Source organism: Pavona decussata, unplaced genomic scaffold (genome assembly GCF_977016875.1).
Source record: "Pavona decussata unplaced genomic scaffold, jaPavDecu1.1 SCAFFOLD_184, whole genome shotgun sequence".
In the NCBI taxonomy this organism is placed as follows: Eukaryota; Metazoa; Cnidaria; class Anthozoa; order Scleractinia; family Agariciidae; genus Pavona; species Pavona decussata.
Genome location: NW_028145593.1, coordinates 1,276,916 through 1,293,774, shown reverse-complemented (window position 1 = coordinate 1,293,774; position 16,859 = coordinate 1,276,916). Strand labels below are relative to the sequence as shown.

The following is a 16,859-nucleotide window of genomic DNA, read 5'->3' as shown; positions in this document are numbered from 1 at the left end:
ATGGGAGAGTACGGTATTCCATCAAAATTGATCACGATGGTAAAGGCAATGTATGAACAGAGCAAATGTACTGTTGTAGATGGTTCTGGAAGTTACGACTGGTTTGATGTAAGGACAGGGGTGAAACAGGGCTGTTGCATGTCTGGTTTTCTCTTTCTTCTTGTGATTGATTGGGTCATGAGAAGGACTCTTGAAGGAAGGCAAACTGGAATAAGATGGCAATTCACGGGCAAGTTAGAGGATTTAGACTTTGCTGATGATGTGGCTCTTGTTGCAAGCAGGATAGTGGACATGCAAACGAAGCTAGAAAATCTTAACACAAACGGGAAGAAGACTGGGCTGAAGATTAACCTGGAAAAAAACAGTGGTAATGAAATGGAATGTCAATCCTGGATTAAAGATCCATCTGGAAGGAAGTGGCATCGAAGAGGTTGAGAAGTTTGTTTATCTTGGTGCCACAGTAACATCAACTGGTGGTGCAGGTGAAGATATAAGCGCCAGGCTAGGGAAAGCTCAAGCAGCCTTCTGCAACTTAAAGAACATCTGGAGGAACAGCCAACTCAGCATTAACACCAAGTTGAAGATTTTTAGATCCAATGTATTGGCTGTCCTACTCTATGGTTGCAAAACTTGGCGAATAATCAAAAGCGACGAGAACAAGCTTAATGTCTTCCTCCACAAGAGCATACGACGCATTCTGAAAATTTACTGGCCCATGAAAGTATCCAATGAAGAGATAAGATCAAAGACGAATATGGAGGAGATCTCCCATCAGATAAAGCGAAGACGCTGGAAAATGATCGGACATATACTAAGGATGAAGGCAAATGAGAACCCAAGAATAGCTCTAACCTGGACACCAGAAGGAAAACGTAGGAGAGGTAGACCCAGAGAGACATGGAGAAGAACAGTTGAGAAGGAAAGAGGAGAACTTGGGTTCAATGGATGGACGGAAGCAAGTAACTGTGCCAGAAACCGTGACACTTGGAGAGAAAGAACGCAAGGCCCCATTTCCCTTAAAGGGAAAAGGACCAAATGATGATGATGATGATATTTATGCTAAGGTTTTATTTTTTACTCGTACTTGAAAATGACCTCGGAGAGGTCGAAACGTCGTGACTTTAAAATTACTCAAGATTATTATTATTATTATTATTATTATTATTATTATTAAAACATTGTTGCTTAAAAATATCTTTTTTTAATCGAAATGAAATGTGAATAGCTTTTTAATAGCTCTTTTTTATATACTTTTAACTTGTAAATAGCAATTTGTGTGGAATATTTTAATAAAGAATTTTCATATTTATTATTATTATTATTATTATTATTATTATTATTATTAGTGCAATCTTTTCTTCTTTTTTTTCTGAATAGGGTATGTTGATGAAATCCGAAAAGTTTTTCTAAACCTGAGTAGAGAAGAGCTTAACAGTGTATCTGAAAAGTATAGTGGCAAAGTACCCAAGCCACACAACTCACAATTCCCAGATCGTCTGAACAAATCTGAAGCAGTAACTCATTACAAGCAAGAAAGGAACGCGATGGAGTAAAACTCTACCCTGCAGGTAAAGTGTTGAATTCTTTTGTTAGATGCCATGATGCAATGTTTTAATAGAATTGAATTAAAGAATTGTTTTTGAAGAGCGCTCAACCTTTCAGGAGCGATAATTACTCTTGTGGTTAGTAATTCCAGATTTCTGAAATAATACATTGCTTTTATTGCTACAGCTCTGTTTTCTATGGACAAATGATGACCACTCATCATAAGAAACACAGCTGCAGCAATTGAAATGGTGTGCTTTTCTTCTGAGGTCTGGAACTATTTACCACAAGAGTAATGTTTTAAATACATAAAGAATAAAAAACTTAACTTTTGAAAAATAGCTTTTTGTAGCACTGTGTGAACATTTGCGGTAGCAAGTGGTATGGTTGGGGTATTAAACTGATTGCAGTTTCATTTCTTACAGTTGAATGTGAGTTGATTAGGGATTGATATACGAAATAACTCAGGGTGAGGATTCTGAGATAAATTACTGCATGTGTGCATTTCTCTATTTGTGCAGCTGAAGAGCAGGATGCATTGCAGGCAACCTCCAGTACAGTGCCAGCACCCACAAAGAGAACCAGACAGCCTCCTAAATGCCGCAAATGCAGCCAGCCAATACTGGAGCATGATGCAAGTGTCTGCAGATCACAACAACATCAGTGAAGCAAAAAGTTGGGGCACAGATTCCCTGTTACGAACAGTTTTTATCATTATCCAACATTGAAGCCATTTATGGAAAGTGTTATTAGTAGTGGACCGATGCAGATGAAATAAAACACCCAGTGAAATACACTTTTATTATAAACATCAGGTGGTTAAAATCTTCCGCATTACAGTAAAATTTAATGCCGTGGACCTTCAGAGCTGTGAATGTCAAATTTTGTTAAAGTTCCATGCAATCAAGCTAAAATATTCTGTGATATATGGGACATATAACAGGGTTGAATGAAATCACACATTTACATACCGGTATGTATAAACAGCGAATTGAAATACCCTGATACTGTTATTCCATGACAACTAGGAATAAAATGCACCATCACATGCTAGGTTACAGCCTAATACACAAGTATTTCTCAAACTTGATTCGAAGATGCCATTTCATTCACCCTTGGTTACAGAGTTCACATAATACAAGAAATAGATTTTAGATGTTGGGCAAATTTCCCCATTATGGGGGAAACATAGGCAAGCAAATCATAGTCATTAAAATAATATTTACAAAAATTGAATCTAGGAAACTTGAGGTTTGAGTGTAATTATCGATAACTGAAGAAATGATTGTCACAAATAGAAACAATATACATCTATTTCATTAAAAAAAATAACTTTATTGCACTAGCTGTGCTGTGCTGCTGACTGATAACACTGTGAATGAGCAGATGGAAATTGCTGCCTTATGTTACTGTAAACACAGGCTGGAAGAGGTCTTGTGTTGTCCCACCCTAAATAGCCACAGATCCATCGCACAAGTCATCTGTATGACACTGCTCTCAAAAACCTGATAAAGGAGAGAATAGGTAAGTCAATGACAGCGTTCCATGGCACTATCAATTTTCTTTGCGGAACAATAGTTTGGCAAGATTTCCACACAGCCCAGTGTTCCAGATAACTTTCAAAATCAGAGAGTCAATGAAGAATGTTGAGGGGTCAATAGCTCTGGTTCTCTCTAAATCTTCTTAAGTTTGCCATTCATTTTGTTGGGTCAGGAAGCCAGGCCTCTCGGGTTTTTGACCTGAGACCCCTCTGTTATCTGGAACACTGCAGCCCCTTACATTAATTATACATAAAGTAAAAATTCAGAAAGTCCTCAAAACATATTTATTCAACTTACTGATTTAAAGTTTGTCCACTGCGCCGACGGTATCCTTTTCCGTTGCGATCTGTCAGAAGTGGAGCCACTTGTAATAGAACTGATCTGTCTGTCATGGCAGCAAAGTCGTCATGTTTCGTAATACAGTTAATGCGCTCAATATTGCCATCGAACATCAGTTTCTGGCTGGCCTGTGCGATTTTCCTGCAGCATCTAAATTCAAGGGCGTCTGAGAGGTTTTCTACGGCACAATCTCCACATGTGTACCTTCAACATAAAGCCAAACAAAAGCACGGAACGATGAAGCAACAGTGACAATAATACTCGTCACAAACAATAGAAAGGTGCTTACCATTCATTCACAGTTACAGAACGGCGGGGGAAAGACCATCTTGATCCTCCTCGGTGTCTTCCTCCTCATCACTACTGTGAGCAAGCGGCTCTACCGCGTAGGGTTCCACATGTCCGACTACCTCCATTTCATCGGATGACTTGGTGCTGTTTGATGTTTCTTGGCTCGAAACGGACTCAGCAGAGGACAGCTTACCATCACTTTCAGACATGTTTTCAAAAGCTGTAAAGCATTCACTTTATCGTGGTCTGAACTGAGCACGCAAAGATATTTTCGAGCATGCGATAGCAGAAAACAAAGCGTGAACAGAGCTGTGAAACCACTGGCTACGTCATCAGAGCTAAACTCGTTACCAGTCTCCAGAGACACCACTTTGGGCATTTTAAGTCATTTTGAGCAGCCAAAACATGGTTTTTTTTACCTCTTTAGCACTATCCTTTTTGTGCGTTTCGGAAAAAGGGTATAACCACCTACCAATTCATGAAAAAATTTTTTTAGTTCATATGCACTTTAACTGTAAAGAGAAGATTGAGGTACATTTCCTTGCTATCCTTATTCTTATAATACTTTAACACGAATGGGTTATTCCAGAAAAAATCCACACCTCCCCGGCGGATGGGATTCTGGAAATTCTCACCGGAGGGGGGTCAAAGACTCTAGAAATCCAGGCGGGAGGGGGGGTTGAACTTAAGAAAGTCTTCTGCAGGAGTCATTTCGACCGATAGTTCACGCGATTCGAACGTTTAGTTCGGTGACACTTCAGCGCTCTCAGACCCTGAAAGTAATAGATATTTTGTTCACATATTTCTCACCTAAAATAAATGATAATCTAAGTTCCTTCGCAGGTCCTTTTATATCAGAAAACGCGAACAACAAGATAGTAAAGAACGAGCCATCGCAACATTGTTGCAACGAAGAGTTTGAAATGCCTGACACATTTCTACTCGTACCAGACCCAGCGCGCCACCGTTGTGTAATTTCACGTCCGCCATTGCATTCTTAGCGTGGATTCCACCGCGTCAGGCGGAAGAATTTTTTACTTGTGCAAGCAAGGATGCAGAGCTATTAGCTGAAGAAGATAATTCCAAAGAATTTTGCTCCAAACATTCCCTCTTCGTCGAAAATACTCGAGAGGAACTTGTAGCCATCTGTACCTCGAAAAAACTTTTGGAAACGTAAGTTATTGCGAAAGCAACAGAAGGAGAAAGTTCTTGGACGGGTTCCTGCAACATATACAGTGGTAACCTCTCTGAAGTCCCATCGTCCGTAGCACAGTTGAACAAGCAGCCAGTGCGTTTTCTGCGTGCCGTTTTAAGATTCCATGGGTGTTGTCCATTGGGAACAAAGGATGACCTCGTTTGCTTTTTCACATTGTTGCTCCTTTCTTTTTTTAGTTCCATGCGATAGAGTTTTTAATATTAGCAGAAGCTTTAGAAATTAAAAAAGAACATCTTCTAGACGTGGTTGTGCGTATTTTATATTAAAAATAAATTAAATTTAAGCCTAATATTTTTTTTCCGGAAATCCAGGCGGGAGGAGGGGTCTTTTGTTTTGGAAATCCAGACAGGAGGGGGGTCTTGTGCTTCAGGAAATCCAGGTGAGAGGGGGGGTTAAAAAACGACCCCATCTGTCGGGGGGGGGGGGGTGTGGATTTTTTCTGGAATAACCCAATGTAGAAAATTTTAATGTCTAATAATTAGGACAGGAAAGAGGAAATCTACAAGCAAAGAGATACATGAAATGAAAGAGCAAGTAAATAACCGGATGATCAATTCTGGATTGGTTGATTGATTGATTGATGAGTTGGTTGAAGGTTGATTGAAATAGCAAATACAAAATATAATAAAAACAAGCAAACAAACAATTAATGAACCAATGAACGAACGAAAGAAGCAACGAACAAATGAATCACTAGTGCACGAGTGTCGAAATATTGCATAAAAAATTGTAATATACTTTGTTTAGGCTGTGCAGCACTGGATTTATTCTGTGTCTTAAAGCCCTTACCTTTCACAAGTTTGCTTCGCTTGGGATCTTCCTGAGAAGGAGGGAATGGAGAGCCTCTCTTGCTAGGACGTCTGGGTTCGAAGCCTATCAAATAAACAAATAATCAAATTTTAAAGGAGGTAATTTTGGTTTTCAAACTGGCGAGACAAAAACTGCAACCCCTTACGACTTTTCAACACACCAAGTGTATTAACGCTCCCTTGATGAGCTCTAAACCCTGTGGATCTTCTTTGAATCGAGGATGAACGCACAGGCAAGGTAATGGGACCTATTGAAATATAGCAAAATACCATTTGTTAATTTCTGTCATTTTCAACACGCTAAGATTTATTAAAATTAGTTTGCATAATATGGCTGCTATGTCCTGATTTTGCCTTATTGCTTTGCTCTCAAATTAGAAGCTTCAGATCAAGACGGTGCATAAATTTACCACAGGAGCAAACTTAGCGATCATCGAGACACATCTATCATGATCTATATGACAGTCAAGTTTTCCGTGAATTTTGCATAGTTAAATATCACCATTGGTCATTAAATCTATTTACGTATGAGTACCAACAAATGGTATAACTTTATTAAACGTCGAAACACGGGGAATGCTCGCCCAGTCTCCCAAGCCAAGGGCTCATGTTAAAAACGCTCGACTAAAGAAAAAAAAAATTACATACAGTGTACAGTTGCAGTATACTATATTTCGAAACTTTTTCTGTGTTTTTGGTATGTTGGGGAATTTCTCGAGTCATATTATCTTGTAAGTTTCACGCAAAAAAATGAGGCTCCCAATTTGCATAATAACATGCCAAATACGGGTATTTGGAAGCGCACGCCGGGGTCTTGAGACCGCCCTACTGCACAATTTTATTTTATGAGTAAAACCAAGTACTTTGGCTGCCATAACTACACGGTATTGCTTTGGGAAGTCTCACTTTTGGTTTACAAGTGTTTTTGTACACCTACTTTTTCTGCTTTTTTATAAGCTGTGAAATTTTCGTATAAGAAAGACTTGTGCTTGTTAACCAATCGTGGTATTTGGCCTTGAATCAAATTTTCATTGTTGTGAGAAGTTTCCAAAGTTGTTAAAATTTTGCTGCTTTTCACACAAAAACTCAATTTTGGCACGCTAAGGGACCCCCCCCCCCCCACCCCCAAAGGAAACTGAGGAGGAAAGCGGTTACGGCCCAAACGAAAGTAATTGGACAAGTGTAGTTCACGTGCAAAATTTGAAGCAAATCCATTTCGTGACCGATTTGGAATATGGGGTTCTTAGCGATACAGCCATTTAATATTCCAGTCTAACAAAAGTTAGAGCTGACTGTGGACCCATGAAAGCTTCTGATGTTATTTACGACTAAACCCAAATTTGCGAGACAACCAAGGTCATCCAAACAGATATCTATCGAATCAAAATGATTCGTTGGGTGCCCCTGAACATCAGGTGAGGTGAAGAAGTAAAATTGTCTTACCAACAAGTTGTACTGCTGGTATTCTGGCACCTTGCACAGAGTAGTCAGTCAGAGCTTCAAAATCGTTGCTGTCAACAACGATCGCTTCAGATCCCCATTTGTAAACTAGACGGAGACTCACAACCTTTTCTCCCGTAACAGGAAGTGTACGCAGTGGAAGATGACACTGGGTGACTTCTGACTGCGTCGGGTCTAGAACGTCTTCACTCAGATCTCTTTTCAGAACGAGCAGCTGTTCTGAAAGTGCCTCCTTCTGTGTTGCTCCCACTTTGCGAACTTGTCCATCGATGTGCACGTATGCAACAGCATGTAATTGGAGTTCGTCCTCAGAATCTTTCTTGAAGTGGAACTCCTGAGAGAATGTGTTCTGGTGTGCGTCGTACTCTAAATTCGCTCTGTTACAGTCCACGAGAGAACCAACTGAGTCAGTAAATTCAAATCGCACTAGATTTGAAGGCTCAAACTTGGCAAAATGGATTAGGCTCATTGAAACGTTGGCTAAATCACGCATCAACACCTCAGCGGCCAACTGTGGCAAACCTGTTATGATGTCCTTCATCTTCCCCGAAAGCAGTTGTAACCTCTTATACAACCTAACATGTTCTGGACAATTTTGAAAGAAGGGTTTTAGGTACTCCAGCATGGAAAGAATCGCCAGACTTTTTCCCCACATCTGTATTTCTGCGGTGGATTGATTGCCGCAATTCTCCAGACACAACTGCTCAAGAACTTCGGACACCACAGAGAAAAGCTTAAAGACTTCGTTCTCTTTTTCAGCAGCTCTTACTTTAGACACATAATCATCCACTGTTTGGTCACGCAGGCCTCTCAAGCCATTTTGCTCTTTTGAATTCTTCTTGGTAGCGAAGACTTTCTTTATGCTTTGAATTAGGTCAGGAACAATGACCAGGAATGCTTTGCTGATGCTTTCTGCAGAAGACGACTCAGATATCTGTTGGCAACATTTAGCAACGTGTTCCGCTACCAATCCATGCCTCTCCAGATAAACAACGTGGTTTGTGTATGAAGCTGCTCTTTCCACGCCTTGGGCAGATTTCTCCAGCTCGATGCGAGAATCAGTAAGCACCGTGTTGCAAAGAGTATGGACTGTGCTGGAGTCATCCTGCATCGAATCAACATTGCCTTGTTCTACGTTCAAGATCTCGGCGGCGGCGGATGTCAAGTTCTTGACATGCATCTGCCCTCTTTGGGTCACTCTGCAATCTAGCAAAAGGGAAAATGTCATTACAGTACGAAGCAGCAGAAGACAGCATATGGTGATAGTCTTAAGAACAAAAAAAAAAGATGTAGATGATCTATGCATTGATATACAGTTGTAATACTCTCTGAGTGAACAAAAGGGCAACAACATTAAAAAATTATTTGGCACGGAATTAATTAGCGGGGTAGTCTGCCTCATTTTGGCATGTATCATTATGTCAAATCACAGCTGGTTTTCAAGTTTGGGCCTCCCATATGCAAGTGCTGGCGGTTTCCATCGATTTCTACTGAAATTAATTAGGGTCCTATAATGTTCCGTGGTTGTGAAGGCAGCGCATCATTTAGAATTACGTCAGTTGTCCAAAAGCCTTTCACTGATGACAGCTATTACAGGTTGTGGAGTTTCACGAGTGTCTTGCCTAATAAAACAGTTATTAGCGTTACCTATAAAGCTGACAACTTCCCAATATCCGACGAAACTTCCGTGAAAAAGAGAAACATTTCTGGCAACTAACCTTGTTTTACACCCTCCACTGTTTTCCTGAGAGCAGCAAGGTTTTCTGGCACATCTTTCTCCTTTGACCAGTAGTTCAAAATCACGTCTAGTTGTTGGTCATCGTCGTAGTATGATTTTATGGCTTGGTCCATGGCCTCAGTGGGAACAACAAGCGCTTGAGCAAGGGGTATGACGTTAAAGATGGCTCCCTCTACACCCAATAGGGACTTCACATAACCATGCAAACCTGCAACCAAACAGTACAAACGTAAGCACAAAAATTATTAATGTGCTCACTGAAATATCCTAAAGGTCCTTATTCCTGTATGTGGTTAAGATGGCATAGGCTGCTCAAGAATAAATTAACTTTAAAGGGAAAAAGAAACTTTTAGAGCATAAATCCTTGGCAAGAATAAAGATTTATGCACTGGATAACCATTCAGTCTTTGAACAGCTGGGCTCTGTTATTCAAACTCACAAGGTACGTCGACCAGGTAGGACTATTTTGCAAGTTGGAAAAGCTAAACCAATGCTTTTATAATAATCAAATAACAGATCGGCCTCAACAGGCAGTGGATACCATCCTGGTGGCGCCTCGTTTGTCTTATTGAGAAACATAAACGGGGTCCTTGTTTAAGAAACTGGGACTTATTCAAAACCAAGGATTTGAAAAGTCCTCAGTTTTACTGTGCTGTGTAAAACATCCCAACCAGTCACACCAGCAGCACAAGTGCCGAGAAATCGTCAAGTGTTGTTGTTCGGCGCCTATCGCATGAGCCTGGCTCAGTTTCTCAAGCACTCGGCAAGTCTGTTAAACAATAAAACTCAAAATTGCGATTACTCGAGAACCGGACCCACCCGGCTAGCCCTGGATCTCAAAATAGATGAATTCGAAAACGTAAGGCCATTTAATCAATTCTCTTTGTTGTTCCATTTTTCACAATGCGACTTCTAAGTTTACCGAGCCCCGGCCTGGCTCGCTTCATGTTACGCCAAGCTGAAACTCATCTCGGCTATCCGAGCCAACACGGCTATGTAATCCTTCCCATACTCATCTTCGTCATCATCACCATTAATATATTATGCTAATTGTATTAGCTATCTAAGTCACCTAATTCGCAGACATATCTCTCGCTGCTGTGCCCATCCTTTCGTTCCACAGAGATTTTCCCACAGAGAATTCTGACATCTTTTGTGGCCTCCAGTGAAAGTTTGATGACATGCCCTGTACTCCACCAAACATAGGATTCTACAGCGAAGCTGTGATTGTCATGACCGTTGGCGAGTTTGTAGTCTTCTCCGAGACGAACGGAAATCTTGAGGTTTTCATGATTGTAAATGCGTCTTTCTCCATGTTCATCAAGGGAACGTACCGGTATCTCCCTGAACCCTTCGGCTTTTAGTTGCACCAGAGCAGACGTCTCAGACTCTCTGTAGAACTCTCCACTGTAAACGTCTCGACTTACAAATAGTAAGGCAAGCTCATTAGAGTTCACGTTCAGTAACGCTGCCATTGTGTAGTTGAATTCCATTATGTTTAATCTCGCAAGAAAGCCTTTGGCTCGGATCAAGGTCGGCTTGAACAAAGCCGTGAAAAGTGAGAATCCCTTAACTTTAGTGGATACTTTCGCTTTTTTCATATCAATCTCTGAAGTATGAGTGATGTCTTCCCAATGGATATTTCCGTCTTTATTTTCTTTACCATGTAATATGACAAGACTGTCGCACTTGAAATCCTTGGTATTTAGATCAAATGTCAAAGTGACAGGTTTTTCGAAGAAATGGCCATTGGGACTAAGATTAATCATCGGCGCACAAAAGGTGACATCATTTAGGCCATAGTACCTGGAAGGGTTCTCCAATGTTATTTTTATGTGCAGAGGAACGTTGACAGCTTTAGGAGGAAACACTAGTTTAACACCATCCTTATAAACCACACCACCACGCCTTCCAATTACAATGCCAGACGCCTTTCCAATTTTCTCACCGGTTGGGTTTTTCATGATGGGAAGCATACCTGTGGCCATAGAATAACAAAAAATGGCTGATAAATTTTTCGGCAGCATTTAACTTAAAGGGGAAGTATCATGAAAACTTTATGTCATTTCAAAACCCAAAAATGTTTGTCTGACAACAGAAACAAAAAATAATTGTCTAGTTTTGTTATAAATTATCATCCCAGTGTAATAAAACTGTCGATTAGTGCCCCTGGCCAGAGAAAGAGTAGGTCAGAATGGATTAAAACTTGAAAAATGTTAGGCTAGTGCTTTTCAAGTTTTCGCATTTTTGTGCCAAAACTGCGCTAAAACAGAGTACGAGTTGTTTCTTTCAAGAATTGGGTTGATTTCTCTACTCTCGTTGTTCTAGAATTATTTTGTAGCAAAGTGAAGGTCTTTTTTCACCTTTTTGAACAAAAGAGGTCAAAAACCTCATGATACTTCCCTTTTAAACAGCGATAATCTAGCTTTTTCGGTGGAAGCGTGTGCATCATGGTTTCTTATCGTGACTGATGGGTTTAATACCATCTCATAAAGTAAATTTGATATGAATTATTAAGCAAAGTAAAACACATATTGGCATTGATAATATTGTCATTATATGTATTTTTCTTGCACGTCATAGGGCAATTTCGTACCATGACAAAAACAACACCTAAAGCAGTTCAAGGCCACGGTCTGAAGGGTGTGCCGAAAATATGAATGACCCAAAACATTTTCGGCTTAACTCCTTAGAGCAAAATTAAATAAATAAATAAATAAAAAACCCTTATGTCTTCCCTGCCTTAATGCATAAATTTGATCACGTGACAAATCATGTGATCAATAAATTAGGAAAAAAATGTTAATCGACCATTTGCCGCGAACTTTCATTATAAAGTTAAGTAAATTAGCAACACTCCGAGTTTGGGATGATTGTCCTCAAGTTTTAAATTGGAGTTATAACAATCAAAGATTGAATTTTGGACTGATAGAGGGCTCACAAATTATTTTTAAGGAACATTGGACGGTTATATTATTCTGAATGTTAAGGGCCGGACATATTTAATCTGCGTTTTTGTTTGATCTTTCCTTGTGTACTGTCGGCAAGTCATCAAATATTGCTTTTTATGGGGAAACGATTAAGAAAACGATCCAGTCTCGTGTCACGTGATCTAAAATTCAGCTTACTTTGATAAGACCTTCCTGTCTACCCAATTTTGATTCAGAGTCATTCGCTTTGCAAAGTTGACTCGAGTAAACCCTCCTTACAATGGCCTTAAGGACGGTGCCTATTAATACAGGGATATTTTTGTGCGGTTTAAAACTATGTGAAGAAAGCAGAACGTTACAAGTGCTCTTGGTATCCCAAAAGAAAATTGGGGGTAACCATGCATTTTTCAGAGATAATTAAGCTTTGATTTAGGAAAAACTGCCATACATTGCTCTTTATTTTGGCGCTTTTTAGACATATTGTTGCTCAATTATCTCTGAAAAATGCGTGGTTACCCCCAATTTTCTTTTTGGATTTCAATAGCCGTTGCTAAGATCTGCTTTTCCCACATAGTCATAAACCGCACAAAAATACTTCGGTATTAGAAGGCACCGTCCTCAAACTACTTGAGAAAACACTGCTTCTTGTTGAAATGACAGCTTCTGAAAATGAAAATTAAGCACGACTCTTTATCAATATATACCTGACGGTGAAACTCGTAAAGCTTCGGGTGGTGGAGGTATAACATCCATAACAGGAAGACCTATCTGCTGAAATAAAATTTTCAAGAAGGTTACTTCGATCTTCTAGGGCTAGAAGAGCTACACTCTGCTTTACATCATTTTCATCAAATTTGAAAAAACAAAGAAACAAACAAACAAACAAAACAAAAAGAAAAACGAACAAATGAAAATTTTTTTCCTGTCAATGGTTCACCAATTTCTGTCCAGCCGATTCTGTGGGAACTATCTCATGAACTAGCACACTTGAACAGACGCTACTAAAGCTCATGGAATTTTGAAAAAAATAACGAAGATGCTGATGATGATGATAAAAAATCGATGTATTTGTTTTAATGGACAATTTAAATTTGTTTTTCTACTGGCTTTAATACTTTCGCTCAATTTTGGTAGTTCTTTCAAGTTTGGCGAAATCAGAAATCCAAGTCGATGTCCGTCATTCGGAAATTATGGCGTAATTTCCACATCATTAAACATGAGAACTCTGACGAAAAAAGAAAAACTCCTTGGGCAATGACTTATATGAAAAGAATATAAAAGAGCATTGTTATTCAAATTGTTTTTTCCAGTTTTCTCTACTAAGACCCAGTTAAATATTTTAACTTTGGTTTATCTGATAATAAATTAGTAATTAGCTGGTTGTTATTCTTAAATTAGCAAGATAATTTCTGAATTTGTATGTAAAAAACCTGTTGTAAAGCGCTATTGGGCAATTTGGAAATAGAGCTATGTAACTAACTAACTAACTAACTAACTAACTAACTTAATAAATTAATAAACAAATAAACATTACGAGGCAGTGCAAAACGCACGAATGCTTAATAAAATAGCTACGTGGGGCGCACAACGTAACCCATGTTACCAAAAGGAATGTAATCGCTTTCCCAATAAAACTACATTAATCAAAACTACTAAAACTATAAAACTAAAACTATATATCACTTCACAGAGCCTGTGTTAAAATTCCTATCTTGAACCTATTTTATGTTATTGACTATTGCTGTTATTATTATTATTATTATTGTTGTTATTATTATTATTATTATTATTATTATTATTATTATTACAAAGGCAGTATAAACTTCTGGATGCCCAGAACCTAAGCAAACGATGGTTGGTCGGCAAACCGTAGCCAACCTTGCGAGACTAAAGTGTAACAACTAATCACTAACTTCTAATTAAACCTGTAAATCTTAATCACAAGCCTTTAGAATTATTGGTCAAGAAGGCGCTTCATTGCGCTCCTAAGAGATTGCAAGGAATGATGATCCATTTGCAGAAGTACGACTTAGAAATCCGATACAAGCGAGGGAACAGAATGTTCCTGACAGACACACTTTCCAGAGCATCCTTAAGCTGTAACAGTTCACGACTTAGGCACTTAGGCCAAAACATAGACTCGAGGTGTTTTGGGACTCAGCAGACCTGCTAAGATCTTCTTAGCTGTGGTGCTTCCACAGGAGCAGCAGGCGGATGAACTTTAGTCACACCTTGAGAAGGAGTTTCATTCACAGTTTGTGTACACAAGTTGAGTCGGAATTTGAAACTATCAACATGATGAACTATTTACCAATACCTGAAGCGAGGCTTCTGCAGATCCAGCGTGAGACAGAGAAGGAGGAGTCCCTTCAAGCTTTAAAGGCCGTTATTCAGCAGGGCTGGCCTGAAGATAAGACTGCCCTGCCATCTGTTGTCTCTCCGTATTTCACCATGAGAGACGAAATACCGTTCAAGATGGGCTTATTTTCCAAGGAGAAAGAGTGACAGTCCCAAAAGCTGCTAGAGGTGAACTATTCAGGAAGATTCACAACTCACCTGGGAGTTAATGGTTACCTTAATACAGCGCACGAGTGCCTTCATTAGCCTGGTATGACAGGTGACATTAAGAATCATGTGTCGACCTGTGAAGCCTGTAGGGAGTACGAGCGAGGCCAGACCAAGGAAACACTCAGGATTCAAGAAAAGCCCTGGTAGTAAGTTGCAGTTGCCCTTATCGAGTTAGAAGGAAAGAGCTACCTGGTGACGTCTGACTATTTCAGCGATTTTTTTTAACTTGATCGCCAGAGTGATCAGGAAGCTAAAAGCCCACTTTGCAAGTCACTATACCAGAACAGCTTGTCACCGACTATGGACCGCAGTTTGTGTCCACGATTTCCTGAAATTCTCAAAAGAGTGGGACGACTTTGATCATCGTACTAGCCGTGCTCATCACAGTTGGTCCAATGGCACAGCAAAAAGTACCATGAAAGAGGCAAAGAAGATTCTCGTGAAATGCAAGAAGGCTGGTTCAGATGCGTTTCTTATTCTACTTGACCACAGGAACATACCGCCTACGGGAATTCAGGTCAGCCCAGCGCCTTCCTTATAGAAAGACAAGAAGTCTTCTACCAATGTCTGCTGGTTTGCTAAAGATGTCTGTTGCTGATGAAGATATGACCTGTATCAAGCTTCGCCTAAGCAACAGCACACTGGTTATAACAACAGAGGCGCCCACGACCTACATCCTTTGGAGAAAGGCGATTCTGTAAGAGTTAAGCCTTGGCAGTTTGAAAAGAAGGAATGGCAGAAAGTTGTGATTAAGAAGCGTTTGGACATAAGGTCGTATGAAGTGGAACTTCCCAAAGGAGTTCTTCAAAGGAACAGAATTGAGGACTTTTGAATCTGCTCCTGCTGCAGCTGACACTCTAGATGAGTTGCGTAACGAGCCAGAGCCTCAAGATCTCGTGTCTGAAACCAATGAGCTGCCGTCCCAAACTGTGACCGAAGCTCCGTCTCAAGGTGTGACTAAAGTTCATCCGCCTGCTGCTCCTGTGGAAGCACCACAGCTAAGAAGATCTTAGCGGGTCCGCTGAGTCCCAAAACACCTCAAGGACTATGTTTTGGCCAAAGTGCCTAAGTCGTGAACTGTTACAGCTTAAGGACTTTTCCGTTAATACACGCGTATACTTTCTTTTGTCTTTACGGAAGAGAGGGTGTCATAATGTGTTACATTCTTTCCCATACATGCTTCAATGTAATTCATGCAGTATCAACGAGATTTATAATTGTAGAGAGGAGTTATAGCGTAGGACCGCAGTCAAGATATCTAGCATTGAAGGCTCCTCTTCCGAGCTTTACAACATTTCCTGTGCGGTTATAACATTATTGGAAGGCGTATGGTGTTGGCAAAGGAGAATGGTTGAAAAGTGACGCTGCACTATCACTCAACATTCCAAAACTGAACGTAATGGAGGCTTTTTCAAGTGAATGTCTGGACACCGGCGTAATGGCAGTGATTTCCAAATGCAGTGATGAGAAGAATGGTGACGCAACTGTGAAAAAAAAGCGAAGGACGGGTGTCCTTTGACTATCCTACTGATGGTTGTATTTGCACTTATGAATTACACGCAGGGCTTCAAAAACATCTTGACATCAGCAATCACGTTCGTCACTTGCACAGGGAGTTGCAATTTGACCACATCAAGCGCCAGTACGCCAATATGGTAAGCTATGAACTGTCAAAGACACTTTTCAGTAAAAATTCTACAAGCATGTTTGCAGAGCACAATAGGCAAAGTGTTAAAAAAGCAGAAGTCTTCCTCACGGTTTCCTGAAAAGGTCAAATTATATCTTAATGATAGATTCCTGATTGGCGAGGAAACAGGCAACAAGGCATCACTAACGCAAGTTGCGCCTGAAATGCGCAGAGAAAGAGATGATAACGGCGACTGTCTCAGTTCTCAACAAGTGGCGGTCTATAATTTTCTCTCACTTAGCAGCAACGAAGAGAAAACATGGTTCTTTAGCTACAACTGTCGTCAGTAAGGAGGAGGTAGAACAATTTTTGAATGAGGAACTGATGGAGAAACACGAAGACGACATTTCAAGAAAGAAGGAAGCGGCATTCAGCAATCTTCAGCTTATGCATCCAATCACGTACAAGTCCTACAACTTATGCATGTTAGCCACAAATGGAAAACTGGCGCTTAAATTCAGGATTGCCGAATGGAAAAACATATGCTCCTCTCTTGACATTGACACTGACAGCTTTAAGCGTCATAAAGTTTCACACAATGAGGCTTAAGAAAACGTACTGAATAGCTGTACATGTATTAACAATTAAGCAAAGTGCTAAATGTAGGTTTGCGTTTTGTAGATGTACAGGTAAGGGCTTATTTTAAGATACCTTACAGATAGTCTTAAAGAAATTGAACTTAAGATTTAAGAAACAAGGCATCAAAAGATACAAGGCAAAAGGATTCTACTTAG

The 16,859-nt window shown here is 39.9% G+C and overlaps 3 protein-coding genes across 6 annotated transcripts in view; 1 reads left to right on the top strand and 2 right to left on the bottom strand.

Moving 5' to 3' along the window:
- LOC146462840 (RCC1-like G exchanging factor-like protein) overlaps positions 1-16,859 on the bottom strand; it is a 131,038-nt gene that overhangs the window by 39,742 nt on the left and 74,437 nt on the right. The gene's annotated exons all lie outside the window — the stretch shown is intronic.
- Positions 1-16,859, top strand: part of LOC146462841 (uncharacterized) — a 166,853-nt gene that overhangs the window by 90,042 nt on the left and 59,952 nt on the right. The gene's annotated exons all lie outside the window — the stretch shown is intronic.
- LOC146462844 (uncharacterized) overlaps positions 1-16,859 on the bottom strand; it is a 239,352-nt gene that overhangs the window by 195,726 nt on the left and 26,767 nt on the right. For 2 of the 4 annotated variants that reach the window (XM_085085133.1, XM_085085134.1), the window contains exons 16-21: positions 12,575-12,641; positions 10,013-10,918; positions 8,921-9,148; positions 7,185-8,408; positions 5,888-5,989; positions 5,722-5,805 (exon numbers count right to left, since the gene is read on the bottom strand). In XM_085085133.1, coding sequence (XP_084941259.1) covers positions 5,722-5,805; positions 5,888-5,989; positions 7,185-8,408; positions 8,921-9,148; positions 10,013-10,918; positions 12,575-12,641 — 2,611 coding nt within the window. The remainder of the gene's footprint in view (positions 1-5,721; positions 5,806-5,887; positions 5,990-7,184; positions 8,409-8,920; positions 9,149-10,012; positions 10,919-12,574; positions 12,642-16,859) is intronic. The other 2 variants (XM_085085136.1, XM_085085135.1) reach the window with 2 other exon arrangements.